Source organism: Ranitomeya variabilis, chromosome 2 (assembly GCF_051348905.1).
Source record: "Ranitomeya variabilis isolate aRanVar5 chromosome 2, aRanVar5.hap1, whole genome shotgun sequence".
Classification (NCBI taxonomy): Eukaryota; Metazoa; Chordata; class Amphibia; order Anura; family Dendrobatidae; genus Ranitomeya; species Ranitomeya variabilis.
In genome coordinates, this window is record NC_135233.1 from 116280481 (window position 1) to 116300082 (window position 19602).

General features: G+C 44.5%; 1 protein-coding gene across 1 annotated transcript; it reads left to right on the top strand.

Moving 5' to 3' along the window:
- The first annotated feature begins 6757 nt into the window (after positions 1-6757).
- EIF4A3 (eukaryotic translation initiation factor 4A3) lies at positions 6758-17972 on the top strand. The gene is made up of 12 exons (XM_077282869.1): positions 6758-7124; positions 10556-10628; positions 12658-12724; positions 13635-13697; positions 13809-13941; positions 14036-14116; positions 14552-14693; positions 14847-14985; positions 15567-15682; positions 16219-16326; positions 16419-16546; positions 17755-17972. The coding sequence occupies exons 1-12, from the start codon at positions 6944-6946 to the stop codon at positions 17769-17771; spliced, it is 1248 nt and encodes a 415-aa protein (XP_077138984.1). The 5' UTR covers positions 6758-6943; the 3' UTR covers positions 17772-17972.
- Positions 17973-19602: the final 1630 nt, after the last annotated feature.

Below are 19602 nucleotides of genomic sequence, written 5' to 3' on the forward strand. Positions count from 1 at the left end.
GGAGGCGCTTTACACCTCAATTAAGCATGTGGACGGGATAAGAGCGGTGGCTTGGTACTTAGAGTCTAGCAATTTGGACAAAAAATTAGTACAGTTACTGCTGGAGCTATTAGAATTTGTGCGCTCACACAATGTCTTTGGGCGTGGCATGTATCTGCAGCTACAGGGCACTGCTATGGGGGCCTGTTGTGCCCCCTCTTATGCAAACCTTTTTGTGGGGCTTGGGAGAGGGACATCTTTATGAGTAATCCCATCCCCCAAAGTCATCTCATCCAGGAATGGATGAGATATATTGATGACATTTGGTTTGTATGGGAGGGGAGCATTGCTGAGCTTGATGCCCTGATGACTAACTTGAACCGTAACAATTTGAATATCAAGCTTACTTTCAAATATGGAAGGTCGGTTGACTTCCTGGATCTGCAGATACGTGCCCGTCCGGATGGGGACATTGTTACTAATGTCTTCAGTAAAAGCACAGCTACCAATTCGTTGCTGCATGCCCGGTCGGCACATCTACCCTCCACAATTAGAGGGATTCCAATTGGCCAATTTTTGCGGGTCCGCCGCATTTGTTCTAGCGAGGCTGATTTTGTGGCCCAATCGGAGGATTTAGCTGACAGGTTTCTACAGCGTGGATATGGTCAGAAAGCTATAAGGAGAGGGTTGATGAGAGCAAAGAATACATCTAGGGATGTTCTGTTATACAATAATAATATGAGGACAGTAAGGGATGGCAGGGACCAGGTACGACTAATCACGGGATATCACAATAAATGGTATGAATTTAGGCAAATTGTAGAAAAACACTGGGCCGTGTTACACACGGATCCAGTGCTAAAACAAATTCTACCCCCCAAACCGGATATAGTGGCAAAAAGATCAAGAAATATTCGTGATATCTTAGTGCATAGTCATTATGAACCTGGAAAGAAGGAAGGTGTAGACAGAGATTTGGTAGGCTTTTTTCCGTGCGGCCGGTGTAAGGCTTGTGCAAACTGTGTAAAAACAAGAAAATTTACCAACTTTGATGGGTCAAAAGAATTTGAGATTAGAAAATTCATCTCATGTTCATCAAAGGGGGTGATTTATCACTCCACTTGTCCATGCGGTAAAGTGTACGTCGGTCTCACTACAAGGGAATTAAAGTTACGTGTCCGTGAACACGTGCGGGACATAGAGAGAGCCAAAACATTGCAGGACCTCTCTAGTTTGAAGACAATCCCGAGACATTATAAAAAATTCCATAACTGCAATCCTTGTTTCATGAGGGTAAAAGGCATTGATCTTGTGACTGTGGGCCCTAGAGGTGGAGACTTGGGTAAAGCCCTGGCTCAAGTTGAGAGCCGGTGGATCTACCGGTTGGGCACACTGGCTCCACAGGGGTTAAACGAAAACCTGGGTTTTGGGTCCTTCTTATGATTCCCCGATTCTCTGAGTATCTTGGTCTTTTTGTGTACATACTAGTCTGGTCGGTCTTTTAAGAGTTTTTATATTTTGTGTCTTTTCTTTGGTTTGGTTTTTGTTTTAGATTGTTTTTAATTTGAGTTTATTACTTACAGAGTCCTTAAAGCTATATATTGGGGATGCATGGATCTGTGGTGAATTCCTCGGTGATAGGTTCGTGGGATACCGCTGTGACCCTGAAGACGCCTTCTTACCTGGTTTGGAGCACCAAATGTTGGGGGTCTATCTGCCAGAACTTCGAACCCTGGCTTCGAATCCTGAAAATTGTATATTGGATGCACGGATCTGTGGTCAAGTCTTCAGGGATATGACCGTGGGACATTTGTCTGAAACTGTGGATGCCTCCTTTTCCGCTTTGGAGCCCCAACTGGGGACCTTGTGCCGGGATTTAGAATTTTTGCTGTTGGCATGCACTAATGGAATCATCAGTCCCTGCATGATATTGTTATTCACTTACGTCGCTGTAGGATATTGTTCTCCACGAATGTGGATGACAACAATGATGGACCCGTGTGACTAGCACCTATTAACAAATATGTGCATTATTGAATTTGTATTTGTCAGATTCTGCTGCTTTTTGGACACACTTGCAATTTTAGGATGGTGTATATGGTAATCTTTGCCGGGGATTGGGACTTAACGGTGGTTGTTGCTTCTGCCATCAAAATAGAGGGATTTACTGTGGGTCTATGCTGCACTCTGGCATTTTGGTTGTGTGCGTTTTCTTTTTGAGTTTGGGTGGTTTATTCGCTGCGCATATGTGAACGTGTGGGATCATGCAGGGGGCGATGGTGACGGCTGGTGCCCCATCCTGCAGGGGAGGTCCTGGCTGCACCTCGCTCTCCACTGTGTGACTCCGGGCTCTTGCATTATATCTAGGGTGTTAGGTTTTCTGTGCCCACTCATTGGGTGCTGGCGCCGGTCGGCGCTTCTTTTCGCTTCACTCAGCACTGTATGTATGAGTGCTGAGAGCGTTTATGCCGATTTGCCAGGTGTGGTTCGGATGGCGCTCTGGTAGATGCCGCGCATCTGATACCTGATTGGTGAATGGGAGGACTCTGTCGTAATATGACGCATCGGGGGAAGCCCCGTGCAGGCAACCTGATTGGTTGCTTCAGCTCATATGAACATGGTGACGCCTTACCTTGGACACACCCCCAGGAGGAAACAGGTGCGAAACGCGCATCGGGGTAGTTGAGGTCTAGCGTGCCACGAGGCGGGTGAACCGGCGGGCATATCCAGGTAATATGTATTACACAAGACTGCATATAGGATTTTGTCACTCTCCATTGTGACTTGCGATATGGCCGAACGGGAGGTGCAATAGGTGGATGGATTGTATTGTAGTTTTGGCTGATTTCTCATGTGTTTGGGTGGATTCGCCCTATGTACTACGCCTAATAGGTGGGTGACTGTTTGGTGATTTGGCCAGTGCCCTGAACAGTTACGGGGTTTTGAGTATATTTTATCTAGGCTGATCTGGATAGGAACATTCAGTGCTGGGTTACTGCTTCATATAGTGGAGGAATAATTACTCTCCTCTGGACCTGGTTCCTGGTATAGGGAATAAACATTATGCATTGGCACCTTTGTGTGCCTTGGTCTTCAGGCCAGTAGTCTGCTTTGTCACTTTAAAAATAGGATATCGGCTGTAGTATTGAGGGAGAAGATATGGAATGAGAATAATTGTGTCTGGAAAGTAAGTATTATGCATTGGCACCTTCATGTGATGTGGCCTTTAGGCTATTAGTCTGCACTGTCACTTTATAAATAAGGTTTTTACTGCATTATAGAGGGTGACAGGTAAAGGATTGCCTTGGATTATTGTACTATACAAACCATTTTGGGTTTTGATTGATGTATATGCAATGAAATAAGATTTATTTTGTCTGGATGTGCGCCTGCCTTCTTTCGCTGACCTCTGGCATGTTATTACTATTTCTGATTTTGAGGCACTAATTTTAACTGTGTGTTCTGTTTGTGTGTTAATAAAGGCATTTTTCGGATTTAAAACGCTTCATGACTAGGTGGAGTTTAATAACTCTAGTGTCAGTATGTTAATATTAATTTTGGAGTGTTGCTCATCCTTGGCATAAAGGTAATGGGCTGGTGCGTTGTGTTTACCATGAAATATATGTAGACAATAGAGAAATGAACACATATTCCATATAAACAGGTGTATATTATATTCCCTGAGCATTTTAGGTGAGGAATGAACATGAAATATACACTGTTAAAAAAAGGGAACACAAACAACTGAATCTAACTCCAAGTAAATCAAACTTCTGTGAAATCAAACTGCCCACTTAGGAAGCAACACTGTTTGACAATCAATTTCACATGCTGTTGTGCAAATGGAATAGACAACAGATGGAAATTATTGACAATTATCAAGACACCCTCAATCTCAGTACCAATGCTTTCTGGCTGATGTTTTGGTCACTTTTGAATGTTGGTTGTGCTTTCACACTCGTGGTAGCATGAGACGGACTCTACAACCCACACAAGAGGCTCAGGTAGTGCAGCTCACCCAGGATGGCACATCAATGTGAGCTGTGGCAAGGTTTGCTGTGTCTGTCAGTGTAGTGTCGAGGCTGGAGGTACTACCAGGAGACAGGCCAGTACACCAGGAGACGTGGAGGGGGCCGTAGGAGGGCAACAACCCAGCAGCAGGACCGCTACCTCAGCCTTTGTGCAAGGAGGAACAGGAGGAGCACTGCCAGAGCCCTGCAAAATGACCTCCAGCAGGCCACAAATGTGCATGTGTTTGCACAGACGGTTAAAAACTGACTCCATGAGGATGGTCTGAGTGCCCGACGTTCACAGATGGGGGTTATGCTCACAGCCCAACATCGTGCAGGACGCTTGGCATTTGCCACAGAACACCAGGATTGGCAAATTCGCCACTGGCGCCCTGTGCTTTTCACAGATGAAAGCAGGTTCACACTCAGCACATGTGACAGACGTGACAGAGTCTGGAGACGCCATGGAGAGGGATCTGCTGCCTGCAACATCCTTCAGCATGACCGCTTTGGCAGTGGGTCATTAATGGTGTGGGGTGGCATTTCTTTGGAGGGCCACACAGCCCTCCATGTGCTCGCCAGAGGTAGCCTGACTGCCATTATTTACCGAGATGAGATCCTCAGACCCCTTGTGAGACCATATGCTGGTGCGGTTGGCCCTGAGTTCCTCCTAATGCAGGACAATGCCAGACCTCATGTGGCTGGAGTGTGTCAGCAGTTCCTGCAAGATGAAGGCATTGAAGCTATGGACTGGCCCGCCTGTTCCCCAGACCTGAATCCAATTGAGCAAATCTGGGACATCATGTCTCGCACCATCCACCAACGTCATGTAGCACCACAGACTATCCAGGAGTTCATTCCTCTATTATCTACATATATTTCATGTTCATTCCCCACCTATAAAGCTCAGTAATATAATATACACCAGTTTATATGGGATATGTGTTTATTCTCCTAATATCTACATATATTTCATGTCCATTCCCTACCTTTAATGCACAGGGAATGTCATATACACTGTATACACTCACCGGCCACTTTATTAGGTACACCTGTCCAACTTCTTGTTAACACTTAATTTCTAATCAGCCAATCACATGGCGGCAACTCAGTGCATTTAGGCATGTAGACATGGTCAAGACAATCTCCTGCAGTTCAAACCGAGCATCAGTATGGGGAAGAAAGGTGATTTGAGTGCCTTTGAACGTGGCATGGTTGTTGGTGCCAGAAGGGCTGGTCTGAGTATTTCAGAAACTGCTGATCTACTGGGATTTTCACGCACAACCATCTCTAGGGTTTACAGAGAATGGTCCGAAAAAGAAAAAAAATCCAGTGAGCGGCAGTTCTGTGGGCGGAAATGCCTTGTTGATGCCAGAGGTCAGAGGAGAATGGGCAGACTGGTTCGAGCTGATAGAAAGGCAACAGTGACTCAAATCGCCACCCGTTACAACCAAGGTAGGCCTAAGAGCATCTCTGAACGCACAGTGCGTCGAACTTTGAGGCAGATGGGCTACAGCAGCAGAAGACCACACCGGGTACCACTCCTTTCAGCTAAGAACAGGAAACTGAGGCTACAATTTGTACAAGCTCATCGAAATTGGACAGTAGAAGATTGGAAAAACGTTGCTTGGTCTGATGAGTCTCGATTTCTGCTGCGACATTCGGATGGTAGGGTCAGAATTTGGCGTAAACAACATGAAAGCATGGATCCATCCTGCCTTGTATGGAGCATCTTTGGGATGTGCAGCCGACAAATCTGCGGCAACTGTGTGATGCCATCATGTCAATATGGACCAAAATCTCTGAGGAATGCTTCCAGCACCTTGTTGAATCTATGCCACGAAGAATTGAGGCAGTTCTGAAGGCAAAAGGGGGTCCAACCCGTTACTAGCATGGTGTACCTAATAAAGTGGCCGGTGAGTGTATATGGAATATGTGTTCCGTCCTCTATTATCTACCTATATTTCATGTTCATTCCCCACCTATAAAGCACAGGGAATATAATATTTATATGGAATATGTGTTGATTTCCTAATTGTGTACATGTAATTCAGGTTCATTTCATTTACAAGATACATTAGAAATCTATGATACCTCTCCACATCTTTGGCCCTATAAGTTATTGTGTTCATTCTTTTTCTTTATTCTTTTTCGTACGTCCCACAATGCCTTCACTTCTGTGACACGCTTGATGCAGGTTACAATGATGACTTGTATATGATACTATTGGATAATGCAGACATTTTCTGCCTGTTTCATGTCAATATAGTGATTGTTCCTCTCACCCTTTCATATTATAGACATAATCATGTCATCCAGGATATGTATCTCATTAACCCCTTATATGACGCCCCTTATATCATACCTCTACTATCTATATATATTACATGTTCAGTCCATATCCTAGATACAGCAGAAATCTATAATTCCTCTCCATATTTTCGGACCTATAAATTATGCTCATTCTTTGCTGTTTTCTGATAATAATCTAGGACAGAACTCTGAATGTGTAATAATCCAGCTCTCCTGCTGTGCTGGACCCAGCTTGGCCACAATGGGCACATTATTACTAGATACACCGCCCGTGTGGAGGGCTGGCTCCATCCCTGACATTGCAGTAGTAACCGCAGAGCAGCCGCAGAGGCTGTGGTGTGACTGGTGTCCCAGCTCCTCTCGGTTTCAGCACCACATTGTTTCCTGCACTCAGTGCCCAGGAGATGATTCCTGCCGGGCTCCGATAAGATGGCGGCGCGCTCACAGTACCAGCTGCTGAACGCTCGATTTTCTCTACTGCCAGAAGGAAGTAACGCGAGGTTACGTGACGACGCTACGTCTGACGTATGCAGCGTGTTTGCGTCTGCTCGCGGTGGCTTCTGGGAGCCCGTTTCCGCCCGCTGTAGTGTGCGTCGGCTCGATATCGTCCGCTGGTGTCCGGTTTCCAGCCTGTCGGGGTAATGGCGAGCGCAGCAACCGCGGGCCCTGTGGGGGTGACCAGCGGCTCCAGCCGTAAGCGCATGTTGAGGGAAGAAGACATGACGAAAGTGGAGTTTGAAACCAGCGAGGAAGTGGACGTGACTCCCACCTTCGACACCATGGGACTGCGGGAAGACTTACTCCGAGGCATCTATGCGTATGGTGAGTGCAGGCCGCGGGGATGCTGCGACCTGTGGTGCCGCCACAGCTGGCCAGGTGTATTGTGGGTGGTGTAATTGGTGGGAATCCCATCATGTTTGGTTTGTCCACACCCGGAATATGGGAGACCTGTGAGGACTAGTGTAAAGTGCTTGCCCATTGCAACCAATCAGATTACAGCTCTCATATCTTTTTAGCTGAACTAGAAAGTGAAAGCTGCGATGTGATTGGTTGCTGTTAGAATGTGCGCTCTCCTGTTACATTCCCAGTAGCTGTGACCCTGGCGCTGTATCTGCTGTGGTGCCTGCACATACGGTGAATACATAGCACAGCCTGGCTATCCATCAGTTATCATCAGAGCTCCCTCCTGATGCTTCACTGCTGTACTATACTGGGGACTGGCAGCCATTGTTGTCTGCAGAGAGGATCTCAGGACTTGTTTGGAGATTCGCTTTTCTCCCTTCTTAAAGTACCGTCACATTCAGCGACGCTGCAGCGATATAGACAACGAGCCGATTGCTGCAGCGTCGCTGTTTAGGTCGCTGTAGAGATGTCAAACACAGCAGCTCCAGAACGATGCAGGAGCGATCCTGTGACGTAACGGTGACTCACTTATCGTTCTCACAGGTCGTTAGCTCCATGTAAAACATTGCTGGCATCGTTGCTTTTGCTGTCAAACACGACGATACACGGCGATCTGACGACCAAATGAAGTTCTGGACTTCTAGCTCCGACCAGCGATATCACAGCGGGATCCAGATCGCTGCTGCGTGTCAAACACAACGAGATCGCTATCCAGGACGCTGCAACGTCACGGATCGTTGTCGTTCTCGTTGTAAAGTTGTTTAGTGTGAAGGTACCTTTAAGGTACCGTTACACTAAACGACTTATTAACGATCACGACCAGCGATGCGACCTGGCCGTGATCATTGGTAAGTCGTTGTGTGGTCGCTGGGGAGCTGTCACACAGGCAGCTCTCTCCAGCGACCAACGATCAGGGGAACGACTTCGGCATCGTTGAAACTGTCTTCAACGATGCCGAAGTCCCCCTGCAGCACCCGGGTAACCAGGGTAAACATCGGGTTACTAAGTGCAGGGCCGCGCTTAGTAACCCGATATTTACCCTGGTTACCATTGTAAAAGTTTAAAAAAAATAAAAAAGCACTACATACTCACATTGTGATTTCTGTCACGTCCCCCGGCGTCAGATTCCCGCACTGACTGTGTCAGCGCCGGCCGTAAAGCAGAGCACAGCGGTGACGTCACCGCTGTGCTCTGCTTTACGGCCGGCGCTGACAGTCAGTGCAGGGAAGCTGACGGCGGGGGACGTGACAGACATCGGAATGTGAGTATGTAGTGTTTTTTGTTTTTTAACTTAACGTTGGTCGCTGGAAAGAGCTGCCTGTGTGACAGCTCCCCAGCGACCACACAACGACTTACCAATGATCACGGCCAGGTCATATCGCTGGTCGTGATCGTTGGTAAGTCGTTTAGTGTAACGGTAACCCGATATTTACCCTGGTTACAAGTGAACACATCGCTGGATCGGCGTCACACACGCCGATCCAGCGATGACAGCGGGTGATCAGTGATCAAAAAAAGGTCCTGATCATTCCCTACGACCAACGATCTCCCAGCAGGGGCCTGATCGTTGGTCGCTGTCACACATAACAAGATCGTTAAGCGGGATCGTTGCTACGTCACCAAAAGCGTGACGTTGCAACGATATCGTTAACGAAATCGTTGTGTGAAGGTACCTTTAGAGGCTCCCTACATTCAATATAAGGAGGTGTTTTGTGTAAACAAGTTGACCGATCCATAGGTGACCATATATAAACACTGAAGGCAGCAGCCAAGCACCGCTCCATCCAGTGTGTGGCAGCCGAGTCCTGCAGAGCAGCTGTTCTAAACCATAGGAGCCCTTGTGCAACACCCGGCCGAAGAGCATGGAGCTTCCCTGCAGCAGCGCTATGGTCACATCTGTACCTTCATGTAGGAGAATCCAGGCTAACACATCCTGGAGGCACCGTGTGGACATACACAGCCTAAGGCTTCTTTCACACTAGCGTCGGGCTCGGCCCGTCGCAGTGCGTCGGGCCGAGGTTACCGACGCTAGCGTTGTCTCCGCCGCACAACGGGGGCAGTGGATGCATTTTTCCAGCGCATCCGCTGCCCCATTGTGAGGTGCGGGGAGGTGGGGGCGGAGTTCCGGCCGCGCATGCGCGGTCGGAAATGGCGGACCGTCGGCCGCAAAAAACGTTACATGTAACGTTTTTTTGCAGCCGACGGTCCGCCACAACAAGGCGCAACCGTCGCACGACAGTTGCGACGTGTGGCAATGCGTCGCTAATGTTAGTCAATGCAGAAAAAACGCATCCTGCAAGCACTTTTGCAGGATGCGTTTTTTCGGCAAAACGACGCATTGACGTATTGCAGTTAACGCTAGTGTGAAAGTAGCCTTAGCTGGAGTGCTTTTTACTAGGAATTCTCTCTGCATGTTATCAGGGTCGTTACCTCTGATGCTCCACATTGGTTACATTGGGGTCATGTAGTCAAAAACATTGGCCCCGATCCATAATTGGCTATTTTTGTCTGTACACAGTTCGTTATTCTATTTGTTCCCTTTTTGAAGTCTTCCTTATGTGTGCTTGCCTGTGTTTTTTTTTGGGGGGGGGAGGAGTTTAGCGGTTCTATTTTTTTAAAAAAATTTTTTATTATGATTCATCAATTGCAATTTTGTAAAGCGTTGCAGCACTTTGCCATTTCACTTCCATTCCACCTTGGTGTGTTTTACAATGCATCAGTAGTTTGGGCTAATTTTGGCACCATTTTACAAAACCTGCAACCTTTTCCGCTACTGTTGCAAAAACAGCTCAAGACTGGAAAAAAAAAGACTATTTTTAAACTTGGGGCCAAATTCTCGAACAGAGTGCACCATTTTGAAGAATTTGGTGCAGAAGCAACAAATTCCATAAAACAAGTGACTTAAAGAAAAATACAAATTGGGAATCGGAGCCAATGTCTGTTCATTCTCTCCAGTTCTGGGAAACTGAAGAAATATAGTGGAAGACGTGCTGCAGATGTATCTTGGGTAAAAGCCGCGCTCAGTTCTGTCTGCTGACTGGGCAGCCTGAATCTGCACCTAAGTTTTTTGCTAAGCAACATCCCAGACTGTGACCACAGTGCATACAGATATAGTTTGGTGACTGACTGTTCTCATCCACAGGTGCAGGACATCAAAAATTATTGTATGTACATCTATACACACAAACACAGATCACCCCAACACCCGGTCACCATTGGCGGGACCGATTTCTCTATTCTAGAAGTTATTGAAGCCATTGTTGTACAAATCTTGGATTCTTCTTCTGACCGTCGTCTATATTTATTTTGATTTTCAGCATTTTAATAGCTATGTATGTTTTTACTTAAAGGGTTTGAGAAGCCGTCCGCCATCCAACAGAGAGCGATTAAACAGATTATTAAAGGCAGAGATGTAATTGCACAGTAAGTAATCATGGGGCTTGTACAGTGCACATCACATTTGTTTTAAACTGGTGTCTGTGGTCAAATATCTTTTTCTTGTATATGCTTGGGGAGATTAAAAAAAAAACACAAAAGTTGCTGATCCCTTCTCTAGTGACCCTTCTATCTCCTCCCAGTCTTTCACAGGCTACAGGGGGTGACTGGAGGTGCGCTAACCTGTGGATGTTCGGGTTCAGCTGAACACTTTAAAAAGTTTGGTTTGAGTACCGGCACAATACCTAGACCCCATTCAAATGAATGGGGGGCTCAAACATCGGGTGTTACCTACACTGTCATCTGTTTGACGGCATGAGAATCACTGGCTCTGATGGGCAGTAAGTTCGTAACCGCCGGTCACAGGTGTTGGCTAATGAGTAGTACTCTCATCATCCTAAACCTGATCTCGCTGATAGCAGCAAGAGTAGGTGTACGATGATGGGAATATTCACCAGCCCCAGCTGTCAGTTTTATCTTGGCTGCTTTTCAAAAATAGACAAGACCCCACATTTTTTTTTTTTTTGTTTGTTTTTTTAAGCTATTCTAATACAGAATTTTAGAAAATGTTGTATGGTCCCCCTCCCCCTATTTCACAACCAACCAAGCTAAAGCAGACAGCTTGAGGCTGGTATTCTCAGACTGGTGAGGGGCCATGGATGTTTTCGCCAGCCACCATCCCACCAGCCTAAAAATAGCAGCCCGCAGCCTCCCATGAAAGAGCGCATCTATTAGATGTGTCAATTCTGGTGCTTTGTCTGGCTTTTCCTAGTTGCCCTGGTGCAGTGGCAATTGGGGTAATATTTGTGGGGTTGATGTCAACTGACATAAAGCCCACAGGTTACTAATGGAGAGGCGTCTATAAGACACCGCCATTGCTAACCCCATAGTAAGATTGTAATAAAGACACAGCAACACTAAAAGTCCTTTATTTGAAATAACTCCCCACCCTCTTTTACCCACTTATTTTCAAAAAATTAAAAAAGCACCATATTTTTCTCCCATCTTGTGAGACTATAATCCATATCTGTCCCACAACGATCTGGATGGTTTGGAGAGCAGTCACATAAGTGATGCGACCGCTCTCCATGCCAGCAGGAACAGAGCGTGAGAAGCTCTGCCTGTGACCGACGGCAACCTTAATGACGTCACTGCCGGTCACAGTCAGCGCTTCTCACGCTTTGCTCATTGTGTTGCCATTGGCGTAGAGAGTGGTCGCTTCACCACTGTTAGTGGAGTCACCACTACAATGCACATGACCTCTGCAGTAAATCACTGCATTCACTGTTTGTGCTGTCTACATCAATATGACCACTGAGCCCAGTGACAGCCTGCAGCGGTGATGTACTGTGCAGTTGTACTCGACAACATTTAATTACAGAAAACCCCAGTAATGGATTCTATAGAGGAGGTAGAGTCCACACTCCTCATTACACATTGTAAGCGGAAGTGGAGAAATGTAGTTTTGCCATTTGAATGAGCACCGTGTTAATATTTTGGGCAGCTTTGTACTGCCTTTAGGCATAATACACATGCAGCAGTTTTGTGGATACTCTTCCTTATGTGATAGTATACACATCCATTCACACAAGCCGTGTTGATGACAATTTGCCTTGGTTTTCTCTCTTTTTTTATAAAAGTTCTGATAGTAATACTTCTCTATGTGAATATTTTCTGCAGTTTGTAGAAACCTGTGTATTATTCTATACATTCAGAACAAAATCTGTCACTGAGGTGTCAGCGGCGCACGTACACATCCCAGAAGACGATGATGCAAATGCAACGGACTAGAGACATAAAAGATCTGTAGGCTCTCTCCATGATTTTTCTGTTTCCTATAAAAGCACAAACACCTCGACAGAACTTAACAGTCCCCATTGTGAGTCGTTTGTGGCCGCCATGGTCTGGTGGTGTCTAGTACTGCGCTATTGTTTCTTTTTCAATAATATAAAGCTCATGACCTAAGCATAACTTTTAATGCAATTTATGACTTGAAGTCTTTCCTTTTGTCTTGCAGATCACAGTCTGGTACAGGGAAAACGGCTACGTTTTGTGTGTCTGTCCTTCAGTGTTTGGATATTCAGGTAATTTGTTACCTTCTAAGTATAAACAATCCTGTGATCACTCATTTCTAACTGTATTCCTGTTCTCAAGGGGACAGTAATCATTTATTAACCTCATAATGTAACTAAGTGTTTTGATCACTACTGAACAACCCCTGCTTAAAGGGAACCTTACAGCTGATACATGTTGTCCAATCCACGGGCAGCAATTAGGCACTGCCTGTATGATCACAGCCATGTATGTTTTAGACCGCGTTCACACGTTCAGTATTTAACATCAGTATTTGGAAGCCAAAACCAGGATGGGAACACTAGAAAAAAAAAAAGTAAAATAGAAACACGTCTGCATTTTTCACCCATTCCTGGTTTTGGCTTACAAATGCTGAGGTAAAATACTGAACATGACAACGTGGTCTTCCTCTGAGACACAGCAGTGTTTCAGGGAAAAAGACACACTTTAAATGCTGCTCATGACCAAGACTGCGCTATAGACTAGTCGGACAGGCGGATCACTGGCGGTTCTCCCTTCCTGCTGCCTTGGAGTAACAGGTGTCTGCTTATTACGTGCACGAACAGTGTACAAACAGCAATGTCCAGACCGACAACAGGTTACCCGACCTAACTCAACAGCTTCAGGTCTGTAAGGCTCTTGGGTTCAGGTCAAGATATTCGCGACGGCTATAAACATCATGGTTTGTACTCAAATTGTGGTGGTCAGATACGTGAAACTCTTCCTATTTAATAATTTTTAAGGGGGTTGATCCATTCGGACATATTAGAACACACCCCTTGTTGTCTGGCCTTTTTCCCTTTGAGACTTGAGGCCATTTTTACTATATAACCAGTCAATATACTGTATATACTGTGAATTTGTACATTTCTCCTTCGCCTCATTGGGGGACTCAAAACATAACTGTTTATTGACTTCTAGGTCAGAGAAACACAGGCGTTAATATTGGCACCAACCAGAGAATTGGCAGGACAGATTCAGAAGGTAAAGCAAATTGCTTTATTTGCTGTCCGGTGGATTTTATTTTTATTAAACTCCCATCTCCACCAATGTGCCAATCTTATATAATCTTAAAACGCTGTGCCCAATTTCCAGGTTCTCCTTGCCTTGGGCGACTACATGAATGTCCAGTGTCATGCGTGCATTGGAGGAACCAATGTAGGCGAAGATATCAGAAAATTGGATTATGGGCAGCATGTAGTTGCAGGCACCCCAGGCCGTGTCTTTGGTAAGCCTTATATTTTTGACATATTTCTTTGCGTTGAGTTTTCAGATGTTTGCTTGGATGAATTTAGCATTGTCTTCTCCATTTTATCACACAGATATGATTCGGCGCAGAAGCTTAAGAACGCGGGCTATTAAAATGCTGGTTCTGGATGAAGCTGATGAAATGCTTAACAAAGGTTTGTTTTCTGTCTAACATGTTCTCCAAAGGCAAAACTTTAATTTCAGTATACCAAAGTAGTAGAAAATTACATGGGCCGCACATGTAATCTGTGTCCATTGTCCATTGCCTGATTTGTGCAGCGCTTTTCTTTGAGGATAACTTTTTTACTTTGCAACTCCTTAGTGACATCTGCTAATTTCTGGCAATGTTTGCACTTACTGTATTCGGTGAGCTCAGGAGTAGACCCCGCTGCATATAGCGTAAATGCTGGCTGTGCTCTACACCCAGCTCCTGAGAGTAGCTGATGCAGTCAGAGCTACCTCTGGTAATAACAGATTAAACTCTTACAATGTTCTGTCTCAATGAGATTGTGTAGAGTTTTATAGTGATGGATGGTTCATAAGCTGCATAAATGTAAGATTTTATTTTTTTAATATATTTTTTCTTATAGGTTTCAAAGAACAGATTTATGATGTATATAGGTATCTGCCGCCCGCTACACAAGTGTGTCTGATCAGTGCCACGCTTCCTCATGAAATCCTGGAAATGACCAATAAGTTCATGACCGATCCCATCCGTATCCTGGTGAAACGGTAATTGTTTAGCTGCTGCTTTTCACATTTGCTTAGTTTGATTGATGAGTGACCTTTGCTCATCTGTTTAATAACAGACCTACCTGTGGCATTCTATAATATAGCAGTGTTGGGGTATAAGCCACAGTTTCATTCTGGTTTCTCTTCCTACAGTGATGAGTTGACGCTGGAAGGCATTAAGCAGTTCTTTGTGGCAGTGGAGCGAGAAGAATGGAAGTTTGACACCTTATGTGATTTGTATGACACACTCACCATTACACAGGCTGTGATCTTCTGTAACACCAAAAGAAAGGTAAGAAACTATTTGTGAAAGATCATTCTGCAAATTGTATGTTTTGTCCCTTACGTGGTTCACTACACTTAAGTCCACTCTTCTCTGTTGTACGATCTTGTATTATTTCAGATTATATTTTTTCGATTTCATTTAATTGCCTTCAGATGACCTACGATAGTGGTGTTTCCCCAGTACCTTTCTGTTTCTTTGTGATATTCCCCATTTTCTTACCCCTTTTGATTACTTTCCTTTTTATCAGATAATGTATAAAAAGTGTAATTTAATAAGCTCCTGTTGGCCAGACGTGGTGAGTCTCTGACAATCACATCCTTTGTGTTGGACTCGTAGAATGCCCTACAGAATTTGTAATGAAAACTTTTTTTTTTTTCTGCAGCTTGATATAGGCTGTAAGTCAATAGAAATGTGTGTTATTTATTCAAGTATCATCGATTTTAAAGTGACATTATATGAATTATTTTTTTTTGTTTGTTTTTTTTTTGCTTTCTCCCCTTCCTCTAAACCTGCACCAAAAAAAACCTTTATGAAAGTGTCCCTGAAGTGTTTTCTTCATACTAACTTTTTGTTTGTGTTCTATTTAGGTTGATTGGTTGACCGAGAAAATGAGGGAGGCTAACTTTACTGTGTCTTCAATGCACGGTGATATGCCCCAGAAAGAGAGAGAGTCCATCATGAAAGAATTCCGATCTGGTGCCAGGTATGTGTGCATTGGTTGTGTAAGATGTGCCTTGTTCTTTTGCCAGTGGTCGGCTTTTAGTGTCATAGTCTTCAGCATCTCTGACTGTGAGTGGTTCCCTTGGCCCTGAGGAGGACACATTCACACTTCCCACCTAATGATGGCCCAGGGGAAATTAAAAGTTCTCAGTTGAGCTGTCCAGAGCAATAACCAAGTTTACTAACGAAGCATTGCCTACAGGTGTATAGTGATTTGCAGAGGTAGCCTCATTCAGGACTCCGTCCTCTGTTATCCAAAGAGGAGAACTAGAGAAAACAGGGCAACCAGCAGCAAAATGTGTTTCCTCTTCTAACAAGGTTTCATCAGCGAAGCGCTAGGTAAACATTTAAGGGTTGCCAAGTTGGATTACTGCCTACAAGAAAGATTTTTGTTATATCCATGATGGAAAAACTTATGGATGCTTGCACATGGAATGTCAGCTGTGTGCCATAAAAGAGTACAAAAAATCGGAAAAGTCTGAACAGATAATCTTACGGTCTCCTTTCCTTTATTTCTAGTCGAGTACTGATTTCCACTGATGTCTGGGCGAGAGGTTTGGATGTCCCTCAGGTCTCTCTCATCATCAACTATGACCTTCCCAACAACAGAGAATTGTACATCCACAGGTATGTTCTTGCCCATGTAATTACCATTGCAGAGGGCTTACTTTGACAGTTCTCTATTTATTAGCCTTGCATAATTTTTTATTTTTACACAGAATTGGTCGTTCTGGACGTTATGGAAGGAAAGGTGTTGCTATTAACTTTGTGAAGAATGATGATATCCGTATCTTGCGAGACATTGAGCAGTACTACTCTACTCAGATTGATGAAATGCCAATGAATGGTATGTATCGCCTTACTCTGATAAATCTGATAAAAAATTGGATACTGTCAGGCTAAAAAGCTAGTGGACGGACATGGAAGAAACAAAAACTGGGATCATGGTAATTCAGACTTACACACCAGTATTTATCATCTCTATAAATTAGAAGAAATAACAATTTGTGCGGTTTCTGCTAACGAACACCGCAAATCCAGCATTTTCACGAAGGGGACCCGAGATTTGCTTAACGTGTAGGTTATGGACGCCGCAGGACTTCGTATCTTCTTGCTGTGACGTCCCACGCTTATCCAGCACGCTCCCGCTCAGTTACCAGGATGCTACCGGCCGGAGCGCCCTGGTCACATACACTTGTAACAAGGATTCGCAGCATCTTGCTGCACCGTGTAAATTTCTAATTGCTTCTGGATAAAGGATCCCTACAGCAGATACCAGTATACACAGGAGCAATCAGCGGTAACCCCCATCCTCCAGGGAACGCTACATCAGAAAACTGCAGGTCTTCTTTTTGTTACTCCTTTTAATGTTTCATATGCATGTTTGTTAGTTACCACGGCAGACCTGCCACTTCAGCTATTTGTAACATTAGAAACAGACACTTTAATTAATAGCAAGAGATTAGTGATTTATATTGTGTGTAAGATCTATAGCCCAAATACTAGTTTTGCACTATTGGTTAGAGGAAATAACTATTTAGAGAGAGGTACTGATCATAAATATTTGTAAGTTTGAATTCCCATGATTTTTGAAGGAATTATTTGAACGTTACTTTATACATTCAGTTCTTATTGATATATTGATCATTGAACGTCTCCTTTTTTTTCATGTCTGTCCACTAGCTGTTTAGCGCCACAGTGTTCAATTTTTATGTGATTACCTTTTTCCACGTGTTCGCCACACAGGAGCCATTTTTCTGGCAGCAGCCTTCAGAAGTACCTATCCCCTTGGGCGCTAGTGTCTTTACTTTACTTGTTTTTTGTCACCCCCCTCCATCATCTTTGATTGACAATTCTGGTTTATAGAGCCAGAGAAAGGAAAAATGGATGGAAAGCAGGTGGGAAGGTGCACCACGCTGTTTGGCCATGGGCCACCGAGCGCCTGTACTGGTATTGCAGACATTCTGCGCTGACAGGCACTTATCACCCAGAAGTAAAGGATTCTGACTGAGTGCAATATCTCTTCACTAATGGTGTTTTGTTTTTTTCCTATAGTTGCTGATCTAATATGAAATGTAATTCGTGTGGAAGGATTATATGGAAAGATGGACCCCAACTTGTTTTATTTCTTGCCTGGGCTTCGTTTGTAGAGCAGACTTTACTGTTCTCTTTTTACCTTTTTATTTAAAGCTTCAGTACAATGAACCAAGCATCCCATTGTGAGTCTCTGTAAATACATTTGGTGAGTTTTGAATAAAAAATACAAACCCCCATTCTGTGAAGTGATTATTTTTACTGTATAAGCATTGTATTGCCAATACTGTTTTCGTACCAACAACTAACGGGTGGAATGTGGCATTGGGGCAGGCGGAGAAACTGGAAAATTTGGGGAGGCTAATATATTAAAGATCTGTTACCGGATTTAACAAAATCCGTATATGATAGTGTTTCTCAATCTTCAGTCCTCACGACGCCTTCCTTGTCTTTCCCACCAGATCATGTTTTCAGGATTCCATTAGTAATGCATAGGTGATGGGATTATTAGCAAAGGTTCAGAAATTGCTACAGGTTCTTACCTCTGTGTTGCTAAGAAACTTCTGAAAACATGACCTGTTGGGGTCTTTGAGGACTGGAGTTTGGGTGACACCAATATACCATGAAATAAATCACCTGGTCCTGATGATTATGGCGTACTTGCCTTGTAAATCCATCCCAGAATGACTCCAATCTTTTGAGCTCTCAGCATTTTGACCCCATATGTTTGCTGCCAGATTTTGAGTCCAATTTTATTCATGCTATAGATTGTCTGCCCACCTAGATTGGCTAACAATGGCTGTCCTTACCGCTCCTGAAATCTGGGGCATGCTGAGGTTCCGATCACATTACAGTGAGAGTCCATCTTCCAGTATTGTCAGTGTTTAATAACCGCTTCTACGTCGATGAGCGGGAGGAAAGAGCCAACACTCAGCGAGCCGACACTGATTAGTATGGCCAGAGTTGGGTTCGCTCCCACTTGCGATTAAATCAGACTAATGCAATCCTATTAAAAATCAGATTTCATTTGTACCAATTTAAACCTACGCTTGTGTTCTCAATGGTGATTTATTTTCCGGCTCCTATCAGATTGCAGTCGGATGGGAAAAAATGCAACATGCTGCGATTGCATGCCAAATTTGGATCGCACGCAACCATACAAATCTGTGGGTGCATGTGAAACTTTGCACTGCACTGGGATATCACCCAAGTGCAGTGTGATTTCCATGGTCATGGGCCGCATCTCTCCTCAGCTGTGCCATGATGCGCTCATGCGAGAAGATCAGATCACGCTATCAGCAGAGCAGGAGTTGTCATTGGCATATAGCATCCAATTCTTTCCCATCAGATGTGATAAGCTGGTGTGTCTCCAGACTTACTGCTTCTAAGTCATTACTGCACCTGTGCAACAAGAAGCTTCTGTTCCAAAGTGCTGAGAGACGTATTAACCATGTCCTCCTCCCGTTCAGTGCTAAGTGCAGTAGTGCGCATGTGTATTATTTGCAGAGACTTCATTCTTGGCTGTCAAACTCTGTGCCTGGGGTGGGAGGGAGGAGCTGAAATTTGGATATTGTTGAACCACCATCCGGTCAAACTACTCTCGTTACAGGAATTGCATATTTGCCACAAACACGTACATTAGTTTTAAAAGAATGCAGCGAATCCAAACAATCGAACACACCCTGCGAGTAGTGGACGGATTGTTCGCTACTGGATAATCCCAGGTTAATCACAACAAAAAAACAATCTATGCTCACATCCTGCAGCGTCACCATTCCGGTGATGTCAGTGCTGCTAGGCTCAGCGAGTCACGTGACCACTACTGCAAATCGTCTGCAGCCCTTCAGTATTGCATCAGGGTGACCTGAG

Excerpts from the sequence above, each read along its gene's own strand:
- EIF4A3 (XM_077282869.1), top strand. The coding sequence starts at position 6,944 with ATGGCGAGCGCAGCAACCGCGGGCCCTGTGGGGGTGACCAGCGGCTCC. Across the intron at positions 10,629-12,657 it reads GGCAGAGATGTAATTGCACA|ATCACAGTCTGGTACAGGGA; the intron begins GTAAGTAATCAT and ends TTTGTCTTGCAG. Across the intron at positions 12,725-13,634 it reads TTCAGTGTTTGGATATTCAG|GTCAGAGAAACACAGGCGTT; the intron begins GTAATTTGTTAC and ends ATTGACTTCTAG.